At 38.3% G+C, this 23,014-nt stretch overlaps 2 protein-coding genes across 26 annotated transcripts in view; one reads left to right on the plus strand and one right to left on the minus strand.

Moving 5' to 3' along the window:
• LOC309535163 (TLC domain-containing protein 4-B-like) overlaps nucleotides 1-14,185 on the plus strand; it is a 39,309-nt gene extending 25,124 nt beyond the window's left edge. For all 4 annotated transcript variants that reach the window (XM_082228005.1, XM_082228003.1, XM_082228006.1 and 1 more), the window contains exons 4-7: nucleotides 4,785-4,843; nucleotides 6,658-6,752; nucleotides 7,817-7,890; nucleotides 13,767-14,185. In XM_082228005.1, coding sequence (XP_082084131.1) covers nucleotides 4,785-4,843; nucleotides 6,658-6,752; nucleotides 7,817-7,890; nucleotides 13,767-14,082 — 544 coding nt within the window. In that variant the 3' untranslated portion in view covers nucleotides 14,083-14,185. The remainder of the gene's footprint in view (nucleotides 1-4,784; nucleotides 4,844-6,657; nucleotides 6,753-7,816; nucleotides 7,891-13,766) is intronic.
• LOC309535167 (uncharacterized protein) overlaps nucleotides 1-23,014 on the minus strand; it is a 34,890-nt gene that overhangs the window by 10,324 nt on the left and 1,552 nt on the right. For 4 of the 22 annotated variants that reach the window (XR_014221034.1, XR_014221036.1, XR_014221039.1 and 1 more), the window contains 3 exons: nucleotides 14,190-16,105; nucleotides 13,228-13,406; nucleotides 7,934-8,100 (listed from right to left, as the gene is read on the minus strand). The exons of 1 other annotated variant lie outside the window; for it this stretch is intronic. Coding sequence is in view for 1 of the 21 variants with exons in the window: in XM_082228010.1 (XP_082084136.1) it covers nucleotides 13,228-13,406; nucleotides 14,190-14,254 (244 nt within the window). In the remaining 20 variants the exon portion in view is untranslated. Of the gene's footprint in view, nucleotides 1-7,909; nucleotides 8,101-13,227; nucleotides 13,407-14,189; nucleotides 22,709-23,014 lie in introns of all 22 variants that reach the window. 17 more of the 22 variants (XR_014221035.1, XR_014221038.1, XR_014221042.1 and 14 more) reach the window with 12 other exon arrangements.

Raw genomic sequence — 23,014 nt, forward strand, 5'->3', positions numbered from 1 at the left:
CTCTCTGAGGAGGGCGTGACCACCCCTGACTCGTGCCCTCCCTCCTGCTGACAGCCTCCGGAACCCGATGCCTGGCTACCTTCCTCCCTGCTGCTCTCAGTCTTGAGCGTGGGTCCCGACTTCCAGCTGCTGCCGCCCTCAGTTATGAGCGTGGGTCCCGACTTCCAGCTGCTGCTCTCTGAATCTCCTCTGTTCCCTTCCTCCTGGGGTGTCCCCCCGGATCCCCCCCTTGCTCTGCTCACTGGGGCTCCCTTTTGGGAGTCCTCTGACTCACTGCTTAGGCTTGGAGATCTCGGGTCGTCATCATCACTCATTCTCCCTTCGGCTTCCTCCCCCTCGCTCTCTGTTTCCACCCTTCTCTGCGTCTCTGCTTCTGAACCCCTGACATATGCTTTATCTGCATATGTCTGCTAAGTTTCAGTTTGTTCTCATACTTTCCTTTTTTAAAAAAATAATCAAGCAACAATTGCCAGAAATCTGTGCAAACATCTTCACAAGAAAATTCAGCTACAACTTGCTGTTGGCTCGCTATCATGAGAATCAAGGTGAAATGTAATTCATGATGGGCAGAGCAATCTAAGCCCTCCCTCCTTATGCTGGGCTTGGGGGAGAGAGTTGAAATGAATGGAGGTATCCCTCTGTCCAGCTTTCCCAGGTAAGCTGGTTACTGCTGGAGTAACACTAGCGTCACTTTGTGCTCACTTCCCCCTTCTCCACATTGTGTGTGTGTGTGTGTGTGTGTTGGGGGAAGACTGCCTGTAAAATCCATGCTGGCAGCAGCCTGTAGAAAATGAGGTGTTGTGAAAGTGATGAGGGAATCAACCACCCTGTATATTTTGGTTCCCAGTCCAGGCCTATTTGTTGCTCTCGGTTGTGCACAGCAGTCTGCTTGCTCCCTTCCATCCTGGCTGCAGATGCTGTGATGGCCCCACAGCTCTGTACATTCCTGCTGAGGGTGCTGGATTGCAACTGAAACCTAGGATCGCTTTTTTTTAAAGTGAGCACATTGTTTTAAGTGGAAACAAACTTGTTTCTACTTATTAGGCCTAATAGTTTTATACAATTTACATTGATGCAATGTTTATACACTTTATAGAACCTGGACGCATGTGGTCTATCTACGATTGGAATTCCTTTGCGCACACCTTTTGATGTTTAGTACAGCAAGAGTTTGCTTTCCATTTTTTGATTAGTCCACCATGGTTTGATTTTAGTTGACTTTATGACTGATGATAAACACTGAAAGAAACACTGATGAAATTGAAACGATGTTGTATGATCATGGTTTAAAATTTGCCTTCTCCCTAGAGAAGGCAGAGTTAAGCTCCAAAGTCAGTTTATGAAAGATTTTCTTTTTTAATTAGGAACTCTTTCTCGCCATTTGAGAATTGGAACAATTAGAGGCAAATATAATTAAGTCTGGGAAATTGCAATTTAAATGTAGGTGAAAATTATAGGGGAATGACAAGCATGCCACAGCCACTTTTCTTCCTTTTATGTTGGCTACATTCTTCAGGTAAAAGGTTGCATTGAAGATTCACAAAACTTAGATTTATTTAAGGCTCAAATATAGGTCTTACATTAATTTGAAGCCTAATCCTCTGTCTTGTCTATCAAGTTCATATGTTGCATCACTGGGGATCATTGTGTACATGTGAGATATATCCGCAGTGGGTCTCTCCTCATAAACTCCTCATCATTCTCAATTGCTTTTGCCTGGCTAGAATGTGTCCTTGAAGTGTGATAATGCCTTTTGCTTGCCAGGATGTAGGATGGAGAGATTTGCAGGATCTCTCCATCCTAAAAGGGTACTAAAAGGGTATTGGAACTGATCCAAGAATTTGGACAGGTAGCAGGTTTTAAGTTGAACAAGATGAAAACTAAGGTCTTAGAGAAAAACTTAACTGTGAATGAGAGAGAGAAGTTTCAGGAGGAGACAGGACTAATATTGGTTAAGAAAGTGAAATACCTAGGGGTTAACATGACTGCCAAAAATGTGAATTTATTTAAGGATAATTATGAAAAATGTTGGATGGAAGTGAAAAAGGATTTAGAAATATGGACAAATTTGAAGTTACCATTGTTAGGTCGAATTGCTGTGATAAAAATGAATGTATTGCCAAGGATGTTGTTTTTATTCCAAACATTGCAAATTTTGGATAAGATGGATTGTTTCAAGAAGTGACAGAAAGATATTTCCAGATTTGTTTGGCAGGGCAAGAAGCCTAGAATAAAATTTAAGATATTAACTGATGCTAAAGAAAGAGGTGGATTTGCCCTGCCAGACCTTAAACTTTATTATGAATCAGCTGCTTTTTGTTGGCTGAGAGAATGGCTGCTTCTTGAAAACACTGATGTGTTGGATTTAGAAGGTTTCAATAATGCATTTGGCTGGCATGCTTATTTGTGGTACGATAAGGTAAAAGCACATAAAGCGTTTAAAAATCATATTGTTAGAAAAGCATTGTTTAATGTGTGGATAAGATATAAGGATTTGTTAGGGAAAAAAACCCCCAAGATGGTTGTCACCAATGGAAGCGAAGGCACAGAAAAAACTCAATATGGAGGCCAAATGGCCGAAATATTGGGAAATTTTGGAACAAGATGGAGACAGAATAAAATTGCAGAGCTTTGAAAAATTGAAAAACAGAGTGCGAGATTGGCTCCATTATTACCAAATAATGGAGGCATACAATTTGGACAAAAAAGTTGGTTTCCAGGTGGAAAAATCAAAATTGGAAACAGAATTATTAGACCCCAAAATTAAGAATTTGTCAAGAATGTATAACTTGCTGTTGAAATGGAATACTCAGGATGAAATGGTGAAATCAGCGATGATTAAATGGGCACAAGATGTTGGACATAACATAATGATGGCTGACTGGGAACAGTTATGGACCACAGGTATGAAATTCACAGCATGTAATGCCTTAAGAGAAAACTTAATGAAAATGATTTATAGGTGGTACATGACACCAGTCAAGCTTGCAAAAATCTACCATTTGCCCGAGAATAAATGTTGGAAATGTAATGAGACTGAAGGTACATTCTTTCACCTATGGTGGACATGCCCAAGGATTAAGACATTCTGGGAGATGATTTATAACGAAATGAAAAAGGTATTCAAATATACCTTCCTGAAGAAACCAGAGGCCTTTCTTCTGGGCATGGTCGGCCAATTGGTGTTAAAGAAGGATAGAATTTTGCAACAACAGCAGCAAGAATACTTATCGCGAAGTATTGGAAGACACAAGATTTACCCGCCCAGGAAGAATGGCAGATGAAGTTGATGGACTATATGGAATTGGCGGAAATGACTGGCAGAATCCGAGACCAGGGAGAAGAGTCGGTGGAAGAAGATTGGAAAAAGTTTAAAGACTATTTACAGAAATACTGCAAAATTAATGAATGTTAGAAGAATGTTGGAATGAAATTATATGGCTTTAGTAGAAATGTTATAAGGAATTAAGTATAAATAGATTAATAGAATATTAAAGGGGAAAAATAAGGTCAGAATGTTAAGATAGTTTTAGGATAGAAAACAGAGGAAGATGGAAAGGAATTGCTGAAATAATTAACAGAAGTGGAATACAAAAAGGGAGGTGTGAGGAGGTTGCTGAAATAAGTGAATGAAAGATATTGAAATTATTTGATGTGTTTTAAATTGCTTTTGTTTTGTTTTGTTAGTTTTATGTGTTAGTGTTTTGTGTTAGTGTTAGTGTTATGTAGTGTTTTTGCATTGTATTGTATTGTCTATTTTTTGTTGTTTTTTGTAGTGTTTAAATTGTTGGAAAAGCAATAAATATTATTTTTTAAAAAAACAGGATGAAAGTTGGAGAGATTTGCAGGAGGGTGTATGTCCAGCCTCAGACTTTTGTGAGGCTGGAATGTGACTCTTTCTGCATCTGTTGCTCCACCCATTTTTACCTCTGGCCCCTATTCCTGGCATGTAGCCCCTAGAATGGTAGCCCATTTGTTGCAGATTTGTGTTTTATTGTTTATGCAAGTGAAGATAAACTACAAAGACAGGATAAAATAGCTTTTGACTCCCTGTGTCTCTTCTATGAGACAAGCAGAAGATTGTTTTGTGCTATCAAACTGTATTAACAAAACATGTTTCAAAATTTAGGGGGAAAAACAAAAAAATGCCCATGCATGCAGATAAATGACTCTTGGGCTGAAAAAGCTTTTCCATCTCCATTTTCATGTATACATCTAGCCTAATCAGTGAAGGTTAGGAAGCAGAAGACAGAGGACAATCTACCACTTCCTGCGCACAGAGTCATAACCCATCCCACACGCATAAAGGGTGAAGGTGATGGCAGAAAGATAAACTGGTTTGGCCATCAGTCAGTAATAGATTAGCATGTTGCTTGTCGGCCCCATAAAAACTAGCAAAGCAGCAGAAAGGAAGAGAAAAAATGTCACAGAATGGCTCTGAAAACCATTGGTATAATGAACAAGACTAGAGAGGCCCAAGTAGTTTTACTTTTTCAGTGAAGAGTGAAGAGTTTCTCCATCTTCCATAGTCCATACTCTTAATAAGCTATTTGTTGAAGAGCTGCTACTATACCTTTTTGTCATATGTCACGGTTAGTTAAATGTTTCTTATTCCCTACACCATCCCAAATTGTGTGGGAGGGTAGAAAAGTGGGCATGAGGTCAGGCAGGGTGTTTTTCTGGGGCAAGGAGGCAAATATTTCCATATGTGTTAACTAATATACATATATGTAGTTGTCATGCACGTGTTATAACTTTTGCATCCTTTGTGTCATTGTTTATAGGGGTGAGCCTTCTACCGTGCAACTAAACCTTGCCATTACTTCAGGCTACCTCATTTCTGGTAAAGTATACAATGTTATTTGTAAAGTTTGTTGTAATTTGCACCATGCACAACTTAACTTTTTACAATAAAAATATTTACCAAGGTATTAGCCTTTAGGAAACCCTGTTTCTTAGAAAGCAGAATTTACCTTCCTTGCATTTTGTGTTGGGGGGTGGGGAAACATGCTGGTGGGAAATATGATTATATGCTTACCGACAATATTGTAATGTTGTAAGCTTATAGTTCCTCTGCCAGCTTCTAATACTCCAAGGCTGAATACAGCCAGTCATTCCTCCGAAGCAACAGGAATTACCCTCCCCTCCCCCCTGCCCCACTGCAGTAACCCTGATCTGGCACCAGTAATTTGATAACTGTAGCAATGCAACGAAGGGGAAGAGAAGCTAACTAAACCAGATGGCAAGCATCTTCTGGTCGGTTCAGTTTTGTTCCTGTGAAAGTTGAACCTCTCCCCCCCCCCCCAGCCCCCATCTTAAAGGGCTGCAAAAAATGCATACGTGAATATGCATCTTTTCTTTTGGGCCCTAAAACATATGGGAAAACCAAAAATAATTTTCAAAAGTGTTTTCGGCATTCTGGGGTGGAATTTATTATAAACTGTGGATGCTGTGCAGGGGTAATGGATAGCAACATCCAAACAACCATATGGAATTTGAAACAACTTTAAAATTGGCTTGATTATTTATACCTGAGGTTCATATTAGTGGGAAGCAGCACAGTCATATGATTAGGTGCCACAATCTAGGCTTGGGGCTCTATTTCCTGATGATATGCTGGAAACTATAACCCTTAATACCATGAAAAAGGGTTGCTATCTATTTTATAGCTGCCCTTTGCCAATCCTTCACTCTTCTCATTGTCAGTAGTTTGACTGGTGTGCCCTCTCTCTGGAGGTGCCACTGCAGTGGGATGTTTGGACTTGGTTTTTTTTTAATAGATTGCATTAAAGATATCCCCAATGGAACTGGCAAGTAGACTATTATTATTTTATCATTTTAATTGATTTATACCAATATCTATCTTGTAGCTCTGTTCATGGGTGCTTTCAGTTTTATTCTGTGAAAGGAGGAAAGCTCAGCATGTTCACTAAAAATGTCAGCAGCACATGAAACATTTTCCTCAGCATAAGATTGAAACCCCCTGTACACTTTATATTGAAAGTCGTCCTCAGTTTCAGTGCTATGACCTCCTAAGATTTCTTAAGGGAAACTACTATTGTATTCAATTTCTGCAACAAAATTATTCAACTCTCTGGTGCAGAAGTGCTAAACATGAACAGCCTACCCGATAATTGGCATGTGTGTGTTTTGAGACAAAATGGTGAACAACATTAATGCCTTCCAAGGCTGGTCCTATCCACACATACACAAAATCTACCTAAAACAATGGACACCTGCATTCAAGTCAGCACATGGCAGCAACATGGGAGTCATGGGAAAGCTTTGACAGGCTAAGTATCATATAATGGTGACTCATGCAGAAAGGGGTTTTATATAGCGTTGCTGTGCCAGTGTTTAATTTCTTAGGATAAGATGCCTCACCATGCTATAGCCTGGCACTGGCTGGTGTGTATTACAGACAGATACACCAAACACTGTATATTTCTGCTCTCAGCTTTCACTTCAGGAATTATTACAGATTGTTTGTAGCATAGATTAGCAGAAGCATTGTCACTTGCTGAGTATTTGCATGATTTGATACCTATTTTAATTCTTCTTCCTTGCCCCCAAATGATTGTCTATTAAATGCTTTAAGATGAAATACAGTGATTGAAGAAAATTACTGAGCCTTTCATTTTTCTCTCTTTCTTTTAGATTTGTTGCTTATTATTTTCTACTGGAATGCGATTGGGGATATATATTTTGTAATTCACCATTTAGTAGCTCTGTATGCTTACTACTTTGTACTGGTGAGTGCTGTATTGTTTTTGTAATAGCAGAGCAAGGAGCCATGTGGGATTCATAATTTGAACGTTATTAGTCATTTATAGAGCACCATCCATGTTCATAGTGCTTTCTAAAGAATGAAAGGAGACGTCCCTGCCCTAATGACAGAAGAAAGGGATGGCAATGGGGGTGGAGCAAAAAGGTGAGGGATATTAAAATATTTGGGCTACACATACCTAGTTATAGGAAAGTTTGGGGTCTAGGGGATCATAGCAATGTCTTCACAGAAATATAATTTTAAACAAATTTAAAACTTGCACATTACATAGCGTCTAACTGTTCCAGCAGCCAGTGCAAATATTTGAGCAGAGTTGTAATATGCTGATGGAACCTCACTCCTGTCAGCAGTTGTGTTGCAGCTTCCTATTTTTCAGGTGGCACCAGGGACCCAGTTACTTGGATTGGTTCCTCTTTGGTTCAAATGCAGTCTTATTTGGGACGATGTGCTGACAGTTTTTAAAAATTATGAGCAACCGGAATGTTTGTAAGCATTACATAAGAGCTTAGCAGCAGAGCCAATGGCAAAGGAAGGCTCATCTCCATTAGCCGAAGCCAGAGCTCTTGCAAACAAGGCTACAGAGGTCTCTGATAATGCAACTTGTTTCTGTTGAGTATGTGGTTTTGTGGGTTAATGGGTAAAACTACAATTTTGTCAGCAGATCTTAATTTCATATCTCATCTGATCTTTCTTGAACCATTTCAAGTACCCTAAAAGGTCACCAACCTGGGTTTGACCTTGCTAGAAGATATAATTCAGTTTTGAACATTATACAATTTTAACAACAGAATGCAAGGTGCATTAAGTACTTGATGTACATAGGTGGTGTGGGAACCAAACTGAGGGAGTTTAAGCACTTTTCTAAAGTGTATTCTGTTTAATTATGTACATTTAATTTGGCATTTTGTAGAAATATACAGTATATTTCAATTTGTATATTTCATCTTGTATAATAATTTTTTTTTACAGCTTTTCTGAGACTTTCTCTCTCTCTCTCTTTCTGATTGTGATAATGCTTATTTTATCTAGGAAAGAGGACTGTTGGCATACTTTGCTAATTTTCGTCTGCTTGCAGAAATATCTACCCCTTTTGTGAATCAGCGGTAGGTGACATTTTCTTACATTAATAAGCTGTTCTTAACTTGCCTGTTGCCAAGAGTATGTATTTCAGGGACTACACAGCAAGACCTGTTGTCAGGTCTTTGCTCCGATGCGGTTCATTCAGTAGGTAGTATTCCAATCCATATCAAAGTATATTAGAAATGGCAGTAGTCCACTTCAAAGGGTTGTTGTGAAGGCAGGCATGTTAAAGACTGTAAAAGAAACGAAACTTTGGGGAGGCATCCAAGTAAGTTATACTCAGAGTATGTCCATTGAAATAAATATAATTATTCAGGCTATTGGTTTTATTCAATCTTGTCTTACTAGTTTCCAAACACAAATGTTAATGGTAGGAGCCATTTTATATAATTCTAGCATTCCTAAGTTTATTTTATATTTATTCCACCTTTCCTCCCAAAGTTGCACAGGGAGGAAAACAGCAAAACTACACCCACAATGTTTTAAAAACATGTAAAAACATTTTAAAACAGTCCCATATCCTCACAGTTAATAATTTCAAGGTACAGTATATTTCAGTCATCAAATGCTGGGGTGAACAGGTATGTTTTTTAATTCTTCCTGAATGTTGATAATAAAGAGAGCCAGCCACAAGGACAAGCATTTCATAAAAGGGAACTACTTCCAATAAGACCCTGTCATGGCACCACTAACAGGGCCTCTGCAGCTGTTTGTAGGGCTGAAGATGGTTGATAGTGGGAGAGACACTCTTTTACATACATATAAATTACACTGGTCAACAACAAATTTGTTGTCTGCATTTTTTCAGCTGATTTAGGATGAATCTGATGCGCTGAATCCAAAAATCACATTGGTTTTGCTCAATCAGGTCAAGTTTTTGAGCTATGGCCACATGTCTTTTTTTACGTTTTTGTTCACATGTACGCTTGTGTGGAGCATTTTAGAAGAAGTTGGTGGGGGTAAAATGCCTTGTCAAATAATTGTTTTGATTGGAAATGATTATTTTAATGACAAGAAGTATTCAGGTCCGATAGTTCTGGGTGATTATGTCGAAAAGGGATCAGTTTGAAGTCATAAAACCTCGAAATCTTCCATAAATTGGTCCAGCAAAGCATAAAGTTGGGGGATCAAAACTAAGTTAATGGGGCAGCCGCCCCATGAAGTATCCTGATCTTCAATCAGCACGTCGTCCTGTAGCTCATTGTGATGAAATTCCAGTGCCTATCTTCGGAGAACTTCCTGATATTAGTGACGAAGATGCCTCCAGTGTTGAAGGACATGAAGAAGAAGTGGTTCTTGAAGATGATGCTCCACATCCATTTTCCCAAAAGAAGTTGAATGATCTAGTTCGCGACCTCAGCTTGTCAAAGGACTCTGCCGAACTGTTGGCATCCAGATTGAAGGGAAAAAATCTCCTCTCTGACAGTGCTCGCATCAGCTTCTTGTGCAACAGGCATCAAGAGTACCTCCGTTTTTTCTCGGAAGAGAAGGACTTGATGTACGGTGCAGATATTGCGCAGCTTCTGCTCAAGCTTGGAGTGCCACAGTATGAACCCAAAGATTGGAGACTGTTCGTTGACAGCAGCAAGCGATCACTGAAATGTGTTCTGCTACATAACGGCAACCAGTTTGCCTCTATACCCCTGGCTCACTAGAGTACACTGAAGGAGAACTATGAAGCAGTGAAGTATGTGCCGGAGAAAATTGGTTAAGTGGTTTATTTCTGTTGACCTGAAGATGGTGAACGCTTTGTTGGGATAACAGTCTGGCTTCACCAAGTACCCATGTTTTCTGTGCATGTGGGATAGTAGGGACCGTGCTCAGCATTACACGAAGGACTGGCCTGTGCGGGAGGAATTGGTGCCTTGCAAAGAAAGGAACGTCATCAACGACCCTCTGGTGGACAGAGACAGAATACTCTTCCTACCGCTGCACATCAAGCTCAGCTTCATCAAGCAGTTCACCAAGGCTCTGGACAAGGATGGTGACTGCTTCATTTACTTGTGCCAGGCTTTTCCAGGATTGACCATGGAGAAGTTGAAAGCTGTCATCTTTGACAGTCCTCAGATCCGTCAGCTCATCAGAGATCCAGAGTTCGGAAACTCAATGAACGAAGTGGAACTGGAAGCGTGGAAGGCATTTGTTCTGGTAGTGAAGAGGTTTCTTGGCAACAATAAGGCCAGAAACTACGCAGAACTTGTCAACAACATGCTGACTGCTTTCAGAAACCTGGGCTGCAACATGAGCGTCAAGATGCACTACCTATTTTCACATATGGACCGGTTTCCTGAGAACCTGGGTTCAATGAGTGATGAGCAGGGGGAGAGATTCCATCAGGACATGAAAGAGATGGAGACCAGGTATCAGGGTCGCTGGGACGCAGTCATGATGGCTGACTACTGTTGGACTCTGAAGAGAGACCTCCGTGCTGCTGAGCATTCCAGGAGTTCCAAGAAACAGAAGTTCAAGCCCTGAAGTTTGAAAAATGGTGAAGCAACATGCAATTTATGTGTACTTACCTTTATCAATGCCCACCATTCAGTTTACAGAAAACCTGACCTGATGGAGAGAAACGGTTGCCATTTCCTGATTCAGCAGTGCAAAAATACCCTAAATCAGTTGTAGAAATCTAGACAACATTCAAAAAGTAAAAAATTGATGCCCAGTGTTATTTTTGTTAGCCTATCAGAGCAATGAGGAACATTTTTAAATACTGGAGTATTAACTTTCTTAATAAAATTTTGCTTTGTATCATTAAATTTCCCCCTTTTGTAACTGGCATAAATCCTCTCAAAGCTGCTATGTAAAATAATGTTAGCAATTACCAATTTTCAGCCAGTCTTCATTTCTAAGCAAGACTACTTTTAGTCACATAAACTGAGGAATCTTTACATACAAGATTGGAATTCTCTAATACAAGGATACTTGAAATCTGCTCAGTAAACTGTTGCAATTTTGGCACTTGTGTTCATTGTCAGGTATTGTGTATGTGCATCCTAATCTTTTGCAAGGTATAGCCTAATTTTTTCTCTCCTGGTGGTGCTTTTTGTTAAACCGCCACTTTAATAAATTTTGGCATACATCAAAGGTTTCAGTCAAAATCCATCACAAAACATGAGCAGCCTGAGCATTAACATGGCTCCATTTACACATTCCTGGTTAGCCGTAGTTTGGCTTACTGTGTCGATGTAAAGAGTGTATTCCACACCACCATACTTTGCTGTCACAGCATTAATCAACTAACTAGTGTTCTATTTAATACTATTCTTGTACTTAAACAGGCAGCTTTATACATTAAAAAAAAAAAATCAAGATTCAGCCTTACTGCTTAGAATTTGTGGGTGCCAATTCATTATATTGTATTAGTCATACCGTCACCCTCATTTGCTTCTCTGGGTATTTTTAGGTACAGTACAGCAGCCCTTGTGTTTCTTTCTAAGTCTTTTAAAATCTGGTTCTTGTAGTATTCCCTGATGCTATTGTCTTCCCACAGTCTGTGGCTTAGACAGCAAACTGTGCAGTGTCTTTGCTTCCTCTGGAATGAAGGGCAAATAGGCTTCCCCTTTCTGCTATGTTAGAACTGTGCCAACACATTTTTTCTAGCTTTCTCTGCCATGTCCTTAAGAGATAATGGGCTCAAATAATTTAATTGTTTCTATTAGAAGGCTGCTGAGGCTCTCTGCAGACAATTGAGGGCCCCTTCTGTCATTACCATTGCACTGTAAGGAGGAATCATGTGACAGTTACTCCCATGCCACAATGTAATGTCTGAATCCTCAAACTGTACTTGATGAACTATCACCATGGCTACTTCCCATGCTGCTCCCAGATGTGGGGGGCAACACTGGTGTGGGAAGAAGCTGTGGAGCTGACATTTCTCATGTGGTGCTGATGGTGGCGTTTTGTAACTAATACAGTGCTTGAAGAAGTGAAAGCTCCCATGCAGAGAACTTAATGTCAGAAGGGGGCCTTATTATAGGCTAAACTTAAAATTTAATGCAACAGCTAACCGGATAAATACTGCACCCTGTTGGCAGTTGCTTCTTTGAAATGAGGAATTGCTATATTTATCAATATAAAAGAACCTCCAGGACTTCCACTTAAGTACAAGAACAGTCAACGAATGCACAGCCTTTTGTACGAAAAGATCTTGAAAGGAAAGTTCAGCTGTGATCTTGCTAATGTACTGAATACAAAATGCCTATCTGCCTGAGAGAGCCATACTGAGACTTTTGAGACTGAAGCCTTATCAGTGAAAAAGGACATATTCCTCTTTTGAAGCAGTGTTCTAAAAATAAAACTAACTTGCTACTTCATTTAATAAATGTTTGCAGAAGGTGACGAGAGAGAGTGAAGCATTTGCTATTCCATCAGCATTCATATATAGATTTATTAAATTTGAGAAGAACCAGATGGTAAATAATGTAAATTGTTGACACTAGCTCAGATATACATGTTTGTATCATTAACAAAAATGAAGTAGTCAAGTAATGCTACTCTGTCATATTTTTAACTTTTGAACTCAGTGACCTTTGCAAACAACCCAAGTATCCTTCTAAAATTGTCAACAAAAAGTTTAAAAAGCCTGATATGTCAAGCTAGTGTGTACAGTATTAACCAGATACTGTTCTGAAATTGGAAGCAACATATTTGATTAATGTGTTGGAGAATATTTCTCAGCCAAACCAAATCCAAGCTTCCTTCCTTCCTTCCTTTCCTATTTGGTAGTTCTAGCTTGTGGATCATTTTGCAGGAGCCTTTGTGGTTTGAACAAATGACATGCTTATGTGCATAAAAAATAGAATCATAGGTTTTTCCCACTTGCACTTTGCGAACCCTGACCATCTGTAAGTCAGGCTTTGTTTAAATAAACTTGTGGCAAAGATCAAGAGCCTTCTAGAAACCCTGGTACCATCCTGCTTATGTTTGGGCCAATATGTAACTCTGTGGGATAGATAGCTCAGTCAATAGAGCATGAGACTCTTCATTTCAGGGTTGTGGGTTCAAGCCCCATGTTGAGCCAAAGATTCCTGCATTGCAGGGGGTTGGAGTTGATGACCCTCGTGGTCCCTTCAAACTCTACAATTCTATGATTCTATGTACACTGTGGAGTAGCATCTCTCGTACTCCCATGTTATGTAGCTCTTGTTAAGGAAAAATGCAAAAACTATTTGGGAGCATGGGATAGTGTAGGGAAAAGTATGCTATTGTAAGAAAACTAGATTGGGGAGAGGTATTGGCAGAGAAATATAAACCTACTTTAACAGAGTGATGTGGAAATCAGCCAGTGGAGTATAGTAACAATGCTAACTGCTGTAACATAAGCATCTGCCCTAAATATGTTTTCTCACACTGCTCACATGTGGAGAGGGAGAGGCAAAGCTTTGATATTGTCTAGGATTTGGCAAGATGTGACTTTCACTTTTCCAGCACATGCCCTTTCTTGCAAGCCAAAATGGAGTAGTGCTGAACTCTTTGTACTCTGTTTCTAGAGCTTTCATGGATTTCATTTCAGTACCAAGGTTCCATTCGTTTGGATCTGTCAGGAAGATAAAGGACATTGTGTTACAATGATGAAGGAACCACTTAGATCTGGAACAGAGTATTTCACAAAACGCAGCACTGTAGGAAAAAATATCAAAGGACACTAACATTGTATCTGTTTACAATTTGGTATATATAAAAAAATTCATAACATTAGAAATTCTGAATATCTTTACAGATATCTTTACAGCTTTCTAGCTGCATGAAAGTGATGGGAAATGAAACTATGATGAAAGTCAGGAATTCTGAATGCTTGTAAAGCTGATGGAATCTTTATATCCAAATCTGAGTCTGTATTCAGAGGTTGCACTCACAAAATTTGATTTAATTTCTGTTAATATTTTTTCTCTTGCAGATGGTTCTATGAAGTACTGGGGTATTCCAAGGCATCAAAATCCAACATCATCAATGGACTACTAATGACAATCACATTTTTCCTGGGGAGGATCATAGTCATCCCAATTTATTATGCCAAGGTTGCTGCTGAGGTAGGAACAGAAGCTTTCGACAGATTAGGACTTGCAGCTCAAAGCGCCTGGTTTATCTCCAGCATTATCTTGGACATCATGAACTTAAAGTGGATGGTCAAAATCACAAAGGGATGTTACAAAGTTATTTGTCTTATTGGACATGGAGACGCCAAAGCTAATAAGAATGGCAAATATAACTAGAAGATTTTTAATGCAACAACCATCTATAACGGGAACTTTGGGTTCTTTGAAAGAACAATGCACACTTTTGCCATAAAAAACTCCTGTTAAGGGAAAAAAGGTATTACCTCTGTTCAATGTAGCCTTCCTCTTGGCGCACTGCCTGGGCACCCAGGGCCACTTCATTTGAAGACTTGTATTACATGGAATGGGAAACAGTAACATGCTGCATATACAACTTTGGTAGTGTGTTCTAAGCACTTAATAGACAAACGAACCTGTAAAGGAACAAACTTTTCTAGCAGTACGTTCCTATGAATTCTCACTCAGGTTTCTTAGACTAATGTGTTTTTAATGCCTGTGAATGTCAGGATCTTTGGTTTACATTCTGCTAATATGGCAACTTTCCTGGCATGTTTCTCTGCTTTCTTAATGTATGGTGTTCATAACTGAGGTTTCATCTTTTGACAACTTTTTTACATTTTTGCGAGAATTTTGCTTTGAATCTATAATCTTTTACTACGTTTTCTGCTGCCTTGTATGCATGCACATGATCTTTTCTAATTTATAGAACAGTTTTACATAAACACATACCATAGAGTTTAGGGGTTCTTTTTCTTTTAAATCAATTACTTGTATTGATTCTTTCTGTACATAAAGGAAATCTGCAGGCCCCCACCCCCCAGGTTTTTGTTTTTTTTAAATATATGTGAATTCTAGTACATGCTTGCATGGTAAACAGTATGAACGTTAGCAAATTCTTGCGCCAGTGTTCCTTCTCTATCATGGCTGTTGGAACCTATCTATGTTTTTAGTGTAGTGTCATATAACAAAAGGATTTTTGTGGGGTGTGAACTACAGCACTGAAGCAGGAAAAAACTAACGAGTCTAGAACATGTGAATCTGTCACAAGAACTACTGTGCTTGTTAAGTTTAAATTGTAGCTAATGCATTCATTTTCACTGACATTCTTATCACTCTCTTTTTTCTTTAAAGCAAGTTAAAAAAACATTGCTTTACTAAGTTGGAAAACCCTATTTAAAAATATATATACAGTAAATGCATTTTATTATTTTCAACTTCGGAGCAGTTCTACAAAACTGATAGGTTGATAGTTTCTCTCTAAGGATAGAAACTTCTTTCTTCAAGTGGCTTAGCTCTCAACATAATTGCAAGAGCATGTTGCTGATGAATACTATGTAAAAAGGAAACACAAGAACAGATAATGGTAATCTATTTGTTTGCATTAATTTTACAAATGTTCTCTGCTATAGTGGCCTCCACTTTTATGGTGTATTATATTCTTGTGTTGATCAACTAGTCAGTTGACAGGTCTTTGTCTGATTGTTATGAATACCATGTGTCATAATTTGCTAATAAGGTTGTGTTCATTTTCATGTTTGTGATGCAAATATGCAGGAGTATTGTAGAGAACAAGCTGTTTTCCTGTCCCTTTGTTTGTCCCTTTCATGGTCCCTAAAGTGTTAGTTCTTCCAATATTTATTTGTTAACAAAGCCTGGTGCAAAAGGTTATTTGTCTTACATAACAAATAATAGCCTGTGGTTACTAGTTAGTATAGGTTTTTAAAAGTGAGTTATTACAACATGCAAATCCCCCTTTTCTTAGAGTGCTTCTAACTCCTTATAGCTTGCTAAATGTTGTTGGATTCATAAGATTATGACTGCTCTCAAAGGTCTTTTAAATTGCATTTTAAGTGTCATGACAATCAAGACAGTTTGGATCTGTTCTTCATATTAGTGTTATAATATTTTGTATATTTAATATAAACACAGAGGCCCTGTTCAGATACTCATGTTCATCCCTTGATAACTGTAACTTAAGTGTTGACTTGCATTTGTGAAAGATCACTGTAGACACCGTGAATAAGAGGGATAGAAATTTCCTGTCACCTCAAATGTAATGTTTGTCCATGGTGGCACTTTACACATTCAGCCTAGGCTCCAAATTATGAGAGATCAAGTGATATCTGTGCATGTGTCATTCTCTTTCCTGGAGGCTTTTTTGAGTGTCTGGATAAGAAGCCTAGAAATTCAAATCATAAATATATTCAATTTTTCCTGGTAGAAACAGAAAGTTGCTAACAGACATATTTTTATAGTTTAGACTCATCTTTTATGAAAAGACAGCTGTTAGGTGCAAGCAGTAACAATATTGGGTGCTGTTTAATCCTTCTAATTTGATTTGCCTCTTTTGATTGTAAACTGCCTTCTTTTAACACATTTGTTAACCATTACTTAGCTACTTTGGGTTATCCCTGAAACAAAATTGAACACATTTTAACTTTCTAAATTAAAAACTAATGAAATACCAATCCAATATTATGTGTTAGAAGAAATCATCCACTTATGCAGAATAATGGAAGTAGCTTTGAAAGCTCTTCTTGCTTGTAGACAAACCTATCCTCAGATTGCTGGTTCAGTGAAGTGTTACCCACTAAGCTTTTCAAGGAACTACACATACTGTTCTTACTCATTTCAAATGTAGCTATTAAGCAGGACCCAGCAACTTCTTAACCCAGGTTGGTATGCTTTCCATCCCCCACCCAGCAGCCATAGCAGAGTGGTATCTCCACAGTGCTACAATCACCTGGAAATAGTGAAGGTGCTCGTCTTCATGTCCTTATCCCACAATTCTCTGGGATTGCGAAAATAACCCAGTTACAAATTGAAGCACAGTTGCTTATAGGGAAGTAGCAGGATCCTACTGAACTGCAAAGATCCATGTCCTTGAACTTGGCAGCTGGCTGACCACTGTCCCTTAACCAGACTCAGGATTTTTAAATATATCTATTCTTGCCCAATGAGTAGGCCAGCCCTAATTTGCTGTTGATTTTTCTGGGTTATAGATACAGGTAGGTAGCCGTGTTGGTCTGCCGTAGTCGAAACAAAACTAAAAAAAAATCCTTCCAGTAGCACCTTAGAGACCAACTAAGTTTGTTATTGGTATGAGCTTTCGTGTGCATGCACACTTCTTCAGATTTTTCTGGGGGTAGGGGAAGGAACTTCAGTAGTTGCCCAAACAGTGTCATGTAGCAGATTGTGCTTGCAGAAGACCACTATTTATATATGTTGCAAATCACTTCAAAGAACACTTGCTTTGGGCTGGAAAAGTACCCTTCAAAATATTTTATCAGTATTGTTTGCAATTACTCTGTAATAGTGAATCACAATTGTGCTTATACATAGTTTCTTTTCCATTAAAGTTGCAATCCTGTATTTACATATACAGTAGGTTCCACTGAACTAAGTGGCCCTTGCTTCTAAGTAGACATACATAGAATTGCACTTTAATATATTTTGGCTGTGTTGTGCTTTACATATTTTGGAATTTAAAATAACTTAATTTTTCTGGGCAGATGTGGTATTGTGGTATCTTATCAGAAAGTACAAGATGCATAATTGGAGAGTCCTCTTAATTTCACTACTTATTTATTACAGTTATACATAAATCTTTTAAGCTGCTTTTTGATCCAGATATGCAATCATTGTGTAGTCTTATTTCTTTGTTTGGATTTAAGTTTCCTTATACAGTATATGCTATAGCATGAAGGAGTTGGAAAACTGAGGCATTGAGCAGCTTCTGTCATTATCCATTATTGTATATAGATCACTCTATAATGCCATCTTCCTTTCCTAATGCTAAAATATGTATCTTGGATCAAATGGGTTGGATCCAGAATAAATCGGTTGCTACTGATTTAATTGAGACTGAAGTTTAACTCACTTAACCTGGATTCAACTCGATTGTGTTTTACAACACTGTCATGTAGAGCTGGGAAACTTTTACACTCTCAGAAAAGGAGTGGGGGGGGGAGTGGGGGAGTAATACCATAGATCAGGGCCAAATAATGATTACTGAGTTGTATTTGTCCTTCAACATTATTTATTTTTCTCCAACATTATGATAATTCTTATGGAGAAAGTTGGTTTTCCTGACTGCACATATATTTGATGTCTGCAAAAGAGAAAGATGGCATGAGGGCAGAAGAGGATGGTGAAGCCAGGTTCAGTGAAGCAAGTGCCTCCTTTATTACTTTTCCATCTACTCTAAGCCTGGTGGCTTGCATCTATGTACTTAGGACATTCCTTTATCCTCTGAGATAACAGCCAGGAATATTCCAGCAACTCCGTATGTGTTGCTTGATGGATGGTGAGAGTGGGGGTACGGCTTTCCAAACTTAGAAAGCTGACTTTCCCTGCTGTGGGTAAAGGTAAAAAAATACCCTATTGCCTCTTTTAAAATATGCTTGCATTTATAAATCACATTTTAAAGTCTAGCAAGTAACTTACTCAAACATTGATGTGGCCTAATGTGTTGTAACTTAAAGGTTGTTGGTTTTTTTAAGTCATTATTTTCTTGTTTAAAATATGGCTTAGAAGTTAAACCCAATTTCTTTAAGGTTATCATCTCCATTTATCTTGGGAGATATATGAGTAGAAAAGGGCATCTATACACCCTATAGCTGCTCTGAGAGAAGAATTACTAGTAGGAAGCCAAGATCACAGCACCCTCTTATGTGAGGGTCCTCCTATTAAATAAGCTTTGGATTCAAGCCCTTTTTATCTACTACAGATTCCTTTGAGCTTTACCATTAATGCATTCTGATACTGTCCCCCAAAATATTTGGAGAAATAAAACTGTGAGAGTTAATGCACCGTGTAATGAAAATAGTAGTTCAGTATGCAGAAATAATGAAAGGTAATGTTACAGAAGCAGGGGAAGATTTTTTTGCTACACAGCAGAAACTGTTAATCAAGGCCAGTTGATTAAACATCCGAAGAACATGTGTGGGGTAGGGGCTTTGCATTTGTTTCTGGGACTGGGGACCCCATGCCAAATTCTGCTTTTAAAACTCAGATGAGTTTTTAAAAAGTTATTTGTGAACATTTTGCTTGCCATTTTGAAAAAAGAAAAATGAAACTTCATACATGTGTGCAAATCCTAAAGTAAATTGTTTGGATCTTGGTGAATTAGGCTGCAATCCTATACTCACTCACTTTCGGATAAGTTCCATTGAAATCAATGGGACTTGCCTTTGAGCAGGCATGTATAGGGTTGTGCTGCTAACTGCTTTGAAAATCCTTTGAAATACTTACTTAAAATATGCCCTGCTTGAACAATTTTAAACCCCAAGATGGAGTAATAAGTATATTCTCTCATACCTGGTTGAAGGTGAGTTTTGTTATTTTGTACTATAATTAAAATCATGTATGCTAGCAGCACCATCTTCTTTAACCCTGCAAGGCAAATGAGCCTGATGGGAAAACAGAGATCATTTTATATTCATACTACTAATCCAGTAATAGCCTACAAATCATGCCTGGGGTAACACTGGCATTATGAAGTAGACCCTTATGCTAGTGAATTCCAAAATACAGAAAGTGAGAATATATGTAATGTATACCTATGCTTTTGATTGTCTAATATTGTGGTTCCCCCCTTTTATTAGACATATCTCTGAGTAATCAAACTGTGGGTCAAATTAGGCATAATATGAAAGCTCCATGACTTTAATTCCTGACATTTTCTTTTTTTTAAAAAGGCAGAAGCAGAAACACTGATCTGGATTGAGCAAGGCAGGGGAGTTAACCTGTTTTGCCTGTCCAAATTTCTGCTGAATATGATCTCACACACGCCCCACAACTGTTTGCCCCAGCATATGGAAAAAAAACACATGGGGTGATGTTTCTGAAAGTTCTTTATTGTTAAGTTGCAGCAAATATGTTCAGAGCCAGTGATTTCCAGCAGGGAAATACCATGAGGGCAGGTTATAACACCAGCACCAGCACCACTGTCTATTTTGGATCAGCCCCCCCCCGGCCGATTTTTTTAAAGAAACAGGTTTTTGAAGTTCTAGCCATAGAACTCCAGCATCTCACCTAGTTTGACGCTCTTCCTGACAAGAACATGTTTGTGGGATTGTGTCTGTCAGTTATGAAATCATAAGAGTTGTATCAAATTGTGTCTTGGAACAGTCTTTGATCCAGCAAAGTTTCTTTGAGAACAAAAAGTGGTGGAGGAGAGGTGATTTTTGCAAATTACGACATTCTCCTGCGGCTCAGCTTTAGGGACTGCAGCAGGGAACTCCAAGAGGAAATGGGAAAATTGCCCCACCCCTTTTCTGATCCTGGAAGCATCGTCTGGATCAAAGAGCCTTCTTGCAGCAGAGGGACACAATCTGATACAATCTGTAAATATTTACTACAAACTGAAGCAGATGTATAGTTAATGTAGTGTGTACTGCAGAATATATTTTTTAAAAAGCAGTTGCTACTGGTGCCCAAATTCTGAAGGAAAGTTCAGAAATCTGGTTCAAATAAATAGGTCACATTATTTTTAAGTTCATTTAAATGCTTTTTAAAAATACAAGAACCAAATTTCTGTATTAGTTTTCACAGATGTTTTTTCCCAATTACACTACTGAAATAAGTATAATGAGATGCATTGCTGAGTTGTAAATCCATGCTGGAAAAGGGGTGCAATAGAATCTATGATATGGGGCCTTATTAAATCATAGCACAATGTTTGATAAAGGCAGCACTAAAAAGTCCCTTACAGGGATGGAATAAAGATGATGGCCTATGAATCCTATTGCACTACATTGAAAGCCTGCAATATTCTTGATTTGATAGCCCCATAACGATAATGGCACAAAAGAGTGAGATAGCACTATTGACTTTATAGGGTGGTCAAACAATTTGTGAACTTTAACATTTGCTTGAATATTTTTAAATGTTGCTTGTGATAGGCGTATGAGTTTGCTCTTCAGTGGTATTTGAAAGCCTTGCTGTTTGTGTAAATTTGTGTAGGCTGCTCATGTTTGAGGTATATGCAATAATGTCTAAGCAATAAGTTGCATGTGTATTCAAGGCACTGGTAAATAAGAATAAAGGAAGAGAATGCAGTATTTCTTGGAATTTCTTCATTCAAATTGTGTGTACTATGTTAACTAAAACAGCCTACTCCTGTTATGACAAACAGGAATGACTTGGCACTCATTGCCAGCTTCTGAATATAGCTACTTTATAAAAAGGCTTATTTCCTGTGGGAAAGGAGTAGCCAGAATTTTCTTCTGCAAACAATTTTTAAAATTATTGTATATACAAGCCTAACACACTGTGAGGTAGAATGAGATGGCTGCCTCGTGTGGCAGAAATAAGACACTATAAAAAAGTAATAGCGATCAGCTAAGTAGATTTTTTATAGTGAAGTGTGAAAAGTTATCTTCTGTATTGTGATATGCTCTTACAACCAAATATACGGTAATACATTTGGTTACATAAACATGATCATTGTGGACGCACAACAAGAGTTGCTGTGTATCAATGCCCCTCCAACAAATCTGGAACAGGAATCTTGTAGTGCTGCTTGGAACATGGGGGTGGGGGTGAGGGGTGAGGAAAGGGTGAAATGGGTCATTTTCTGTATATTTCTCCTGAAATGTTTTTCTGTTGTGCTATAGCACTAAAGTGGTCGGGTTTGCTGTATAGTGGTAATGAGAAGATTTCTGAAAAGTGAAAATGATTTCCATTCCCATTCCTTTCCTGTGAAACCTCACTATACCGTGTGAGACCTTTTTCTTATAGTAGTGATTAAGTGTGTCATCAGATATTCTTTCTTCTTGCTGATTTTGTGAAAAATGAGAGGTCTGGGATGTGTGTCCAAAGGCTCTGGAAAGAAGATCTTTAATATCAAACAAGTTGTTTTGGGGTTTGTTTGTTTTTTAATGTGATGTTATGCCCATAGTGTGCACAACCTCAGAATTGCACATGTATGGTACTTTTTTGTCTTAATAAGTCTGCCAATTTGATTTTGTGTGTGTGCCATTTTGAGTTGAAAGTCAGAATACACTGAATACTCAACAGTTGTTTTCTCCCATCTATTAAGACGGGCATATATATATATATATATATATATATAATTGAATGTGAAGCATTTTTATCCTTCTTTTCAGGATGGTTTCCATTGCATCTAACAATAAAGAATATAACAGCAACAATAAATTAAAATCCATTCACGGAACTAAAATAATTTACAACAAAACAGCAACACTGAAAGCAGAGAACTTTAGTAAGGGCATTGAAGTTATAAGCAGAAATCCAGGTTAAAACTTCATTCATTAAAAGTGCTTGCAAAAAACAAAGCAGAGTCATCCAGGTGTCCTTTAGGAACTAATTTTACAACTAAGAAAGTTGTATCTGTTGACTTCAGAAGCCAGGACACCTTGTGCAGGCCTGACCTAAGTGGTTGTTCCCTCAGTGTGCAGTGTTCATAATTTTTATATCATTTCTGGTTGTTGTGCCACTCCATTATTCTACATCTGTAGATTTCAAATGTTTGCAGAACCTTCTTCCACATTTACTTGTTTGTTGATGAATTGTTGTGTGACACACAACCCCTGTGCCTCTTGCAATCAGTTCCTGGGAATGTTTGAGCCACATACATTGTTCATGTGGGATGCTAGTCAAGCCTGTTGAGTATCATTAACATACCTTGCATGAACTGAGGATGTAATTCAGTAGGCAGAGCCATTATTCCCTCTGCAGCTGCTTCTACTTGCAAAGTTAGTAGCGGTAGGCAATCTTGTCATTTTGTCTACTCATTTGAACAGTCTTAATAGCAGCACTATAGTTCCATGTGGACATAATAAAGCAATACAATAATATGACTGTGTAACTACTGGCATTTGTTTTTCTATGAGCCACTTAGTTCATTCTTTTTCTGTTCTCACTTGCTATTCTAGAATTTAGATCTGTATAGTAGCATTGAATAAACAGATAATTCTTTTTCATAGTCTCCAATTGTAGAAACATTAGGAGAAATGGATAAACGATTTCTGCAGATGTTTAAAGCTACTGGACTATAAAGCTTAATTGTTTTGTGAATCCGAGAACTTAACGTGCCAAAGCAATAAGAGATGTGATACAATTA

The sequence above is a fragment of the Podarcis vaucheri genome (assembly GCF_965113315.1).
Source record: "Podarcis vaucheri genome assembly, chromosome: 6".
NCBI classification, from domain to species: domain Eukaryota; kingdom Metazoa; phylum Chordata; class Lepidosauria; order Squamata; family Lacertidae; genus Podarcis; species Podarcis vaucheri.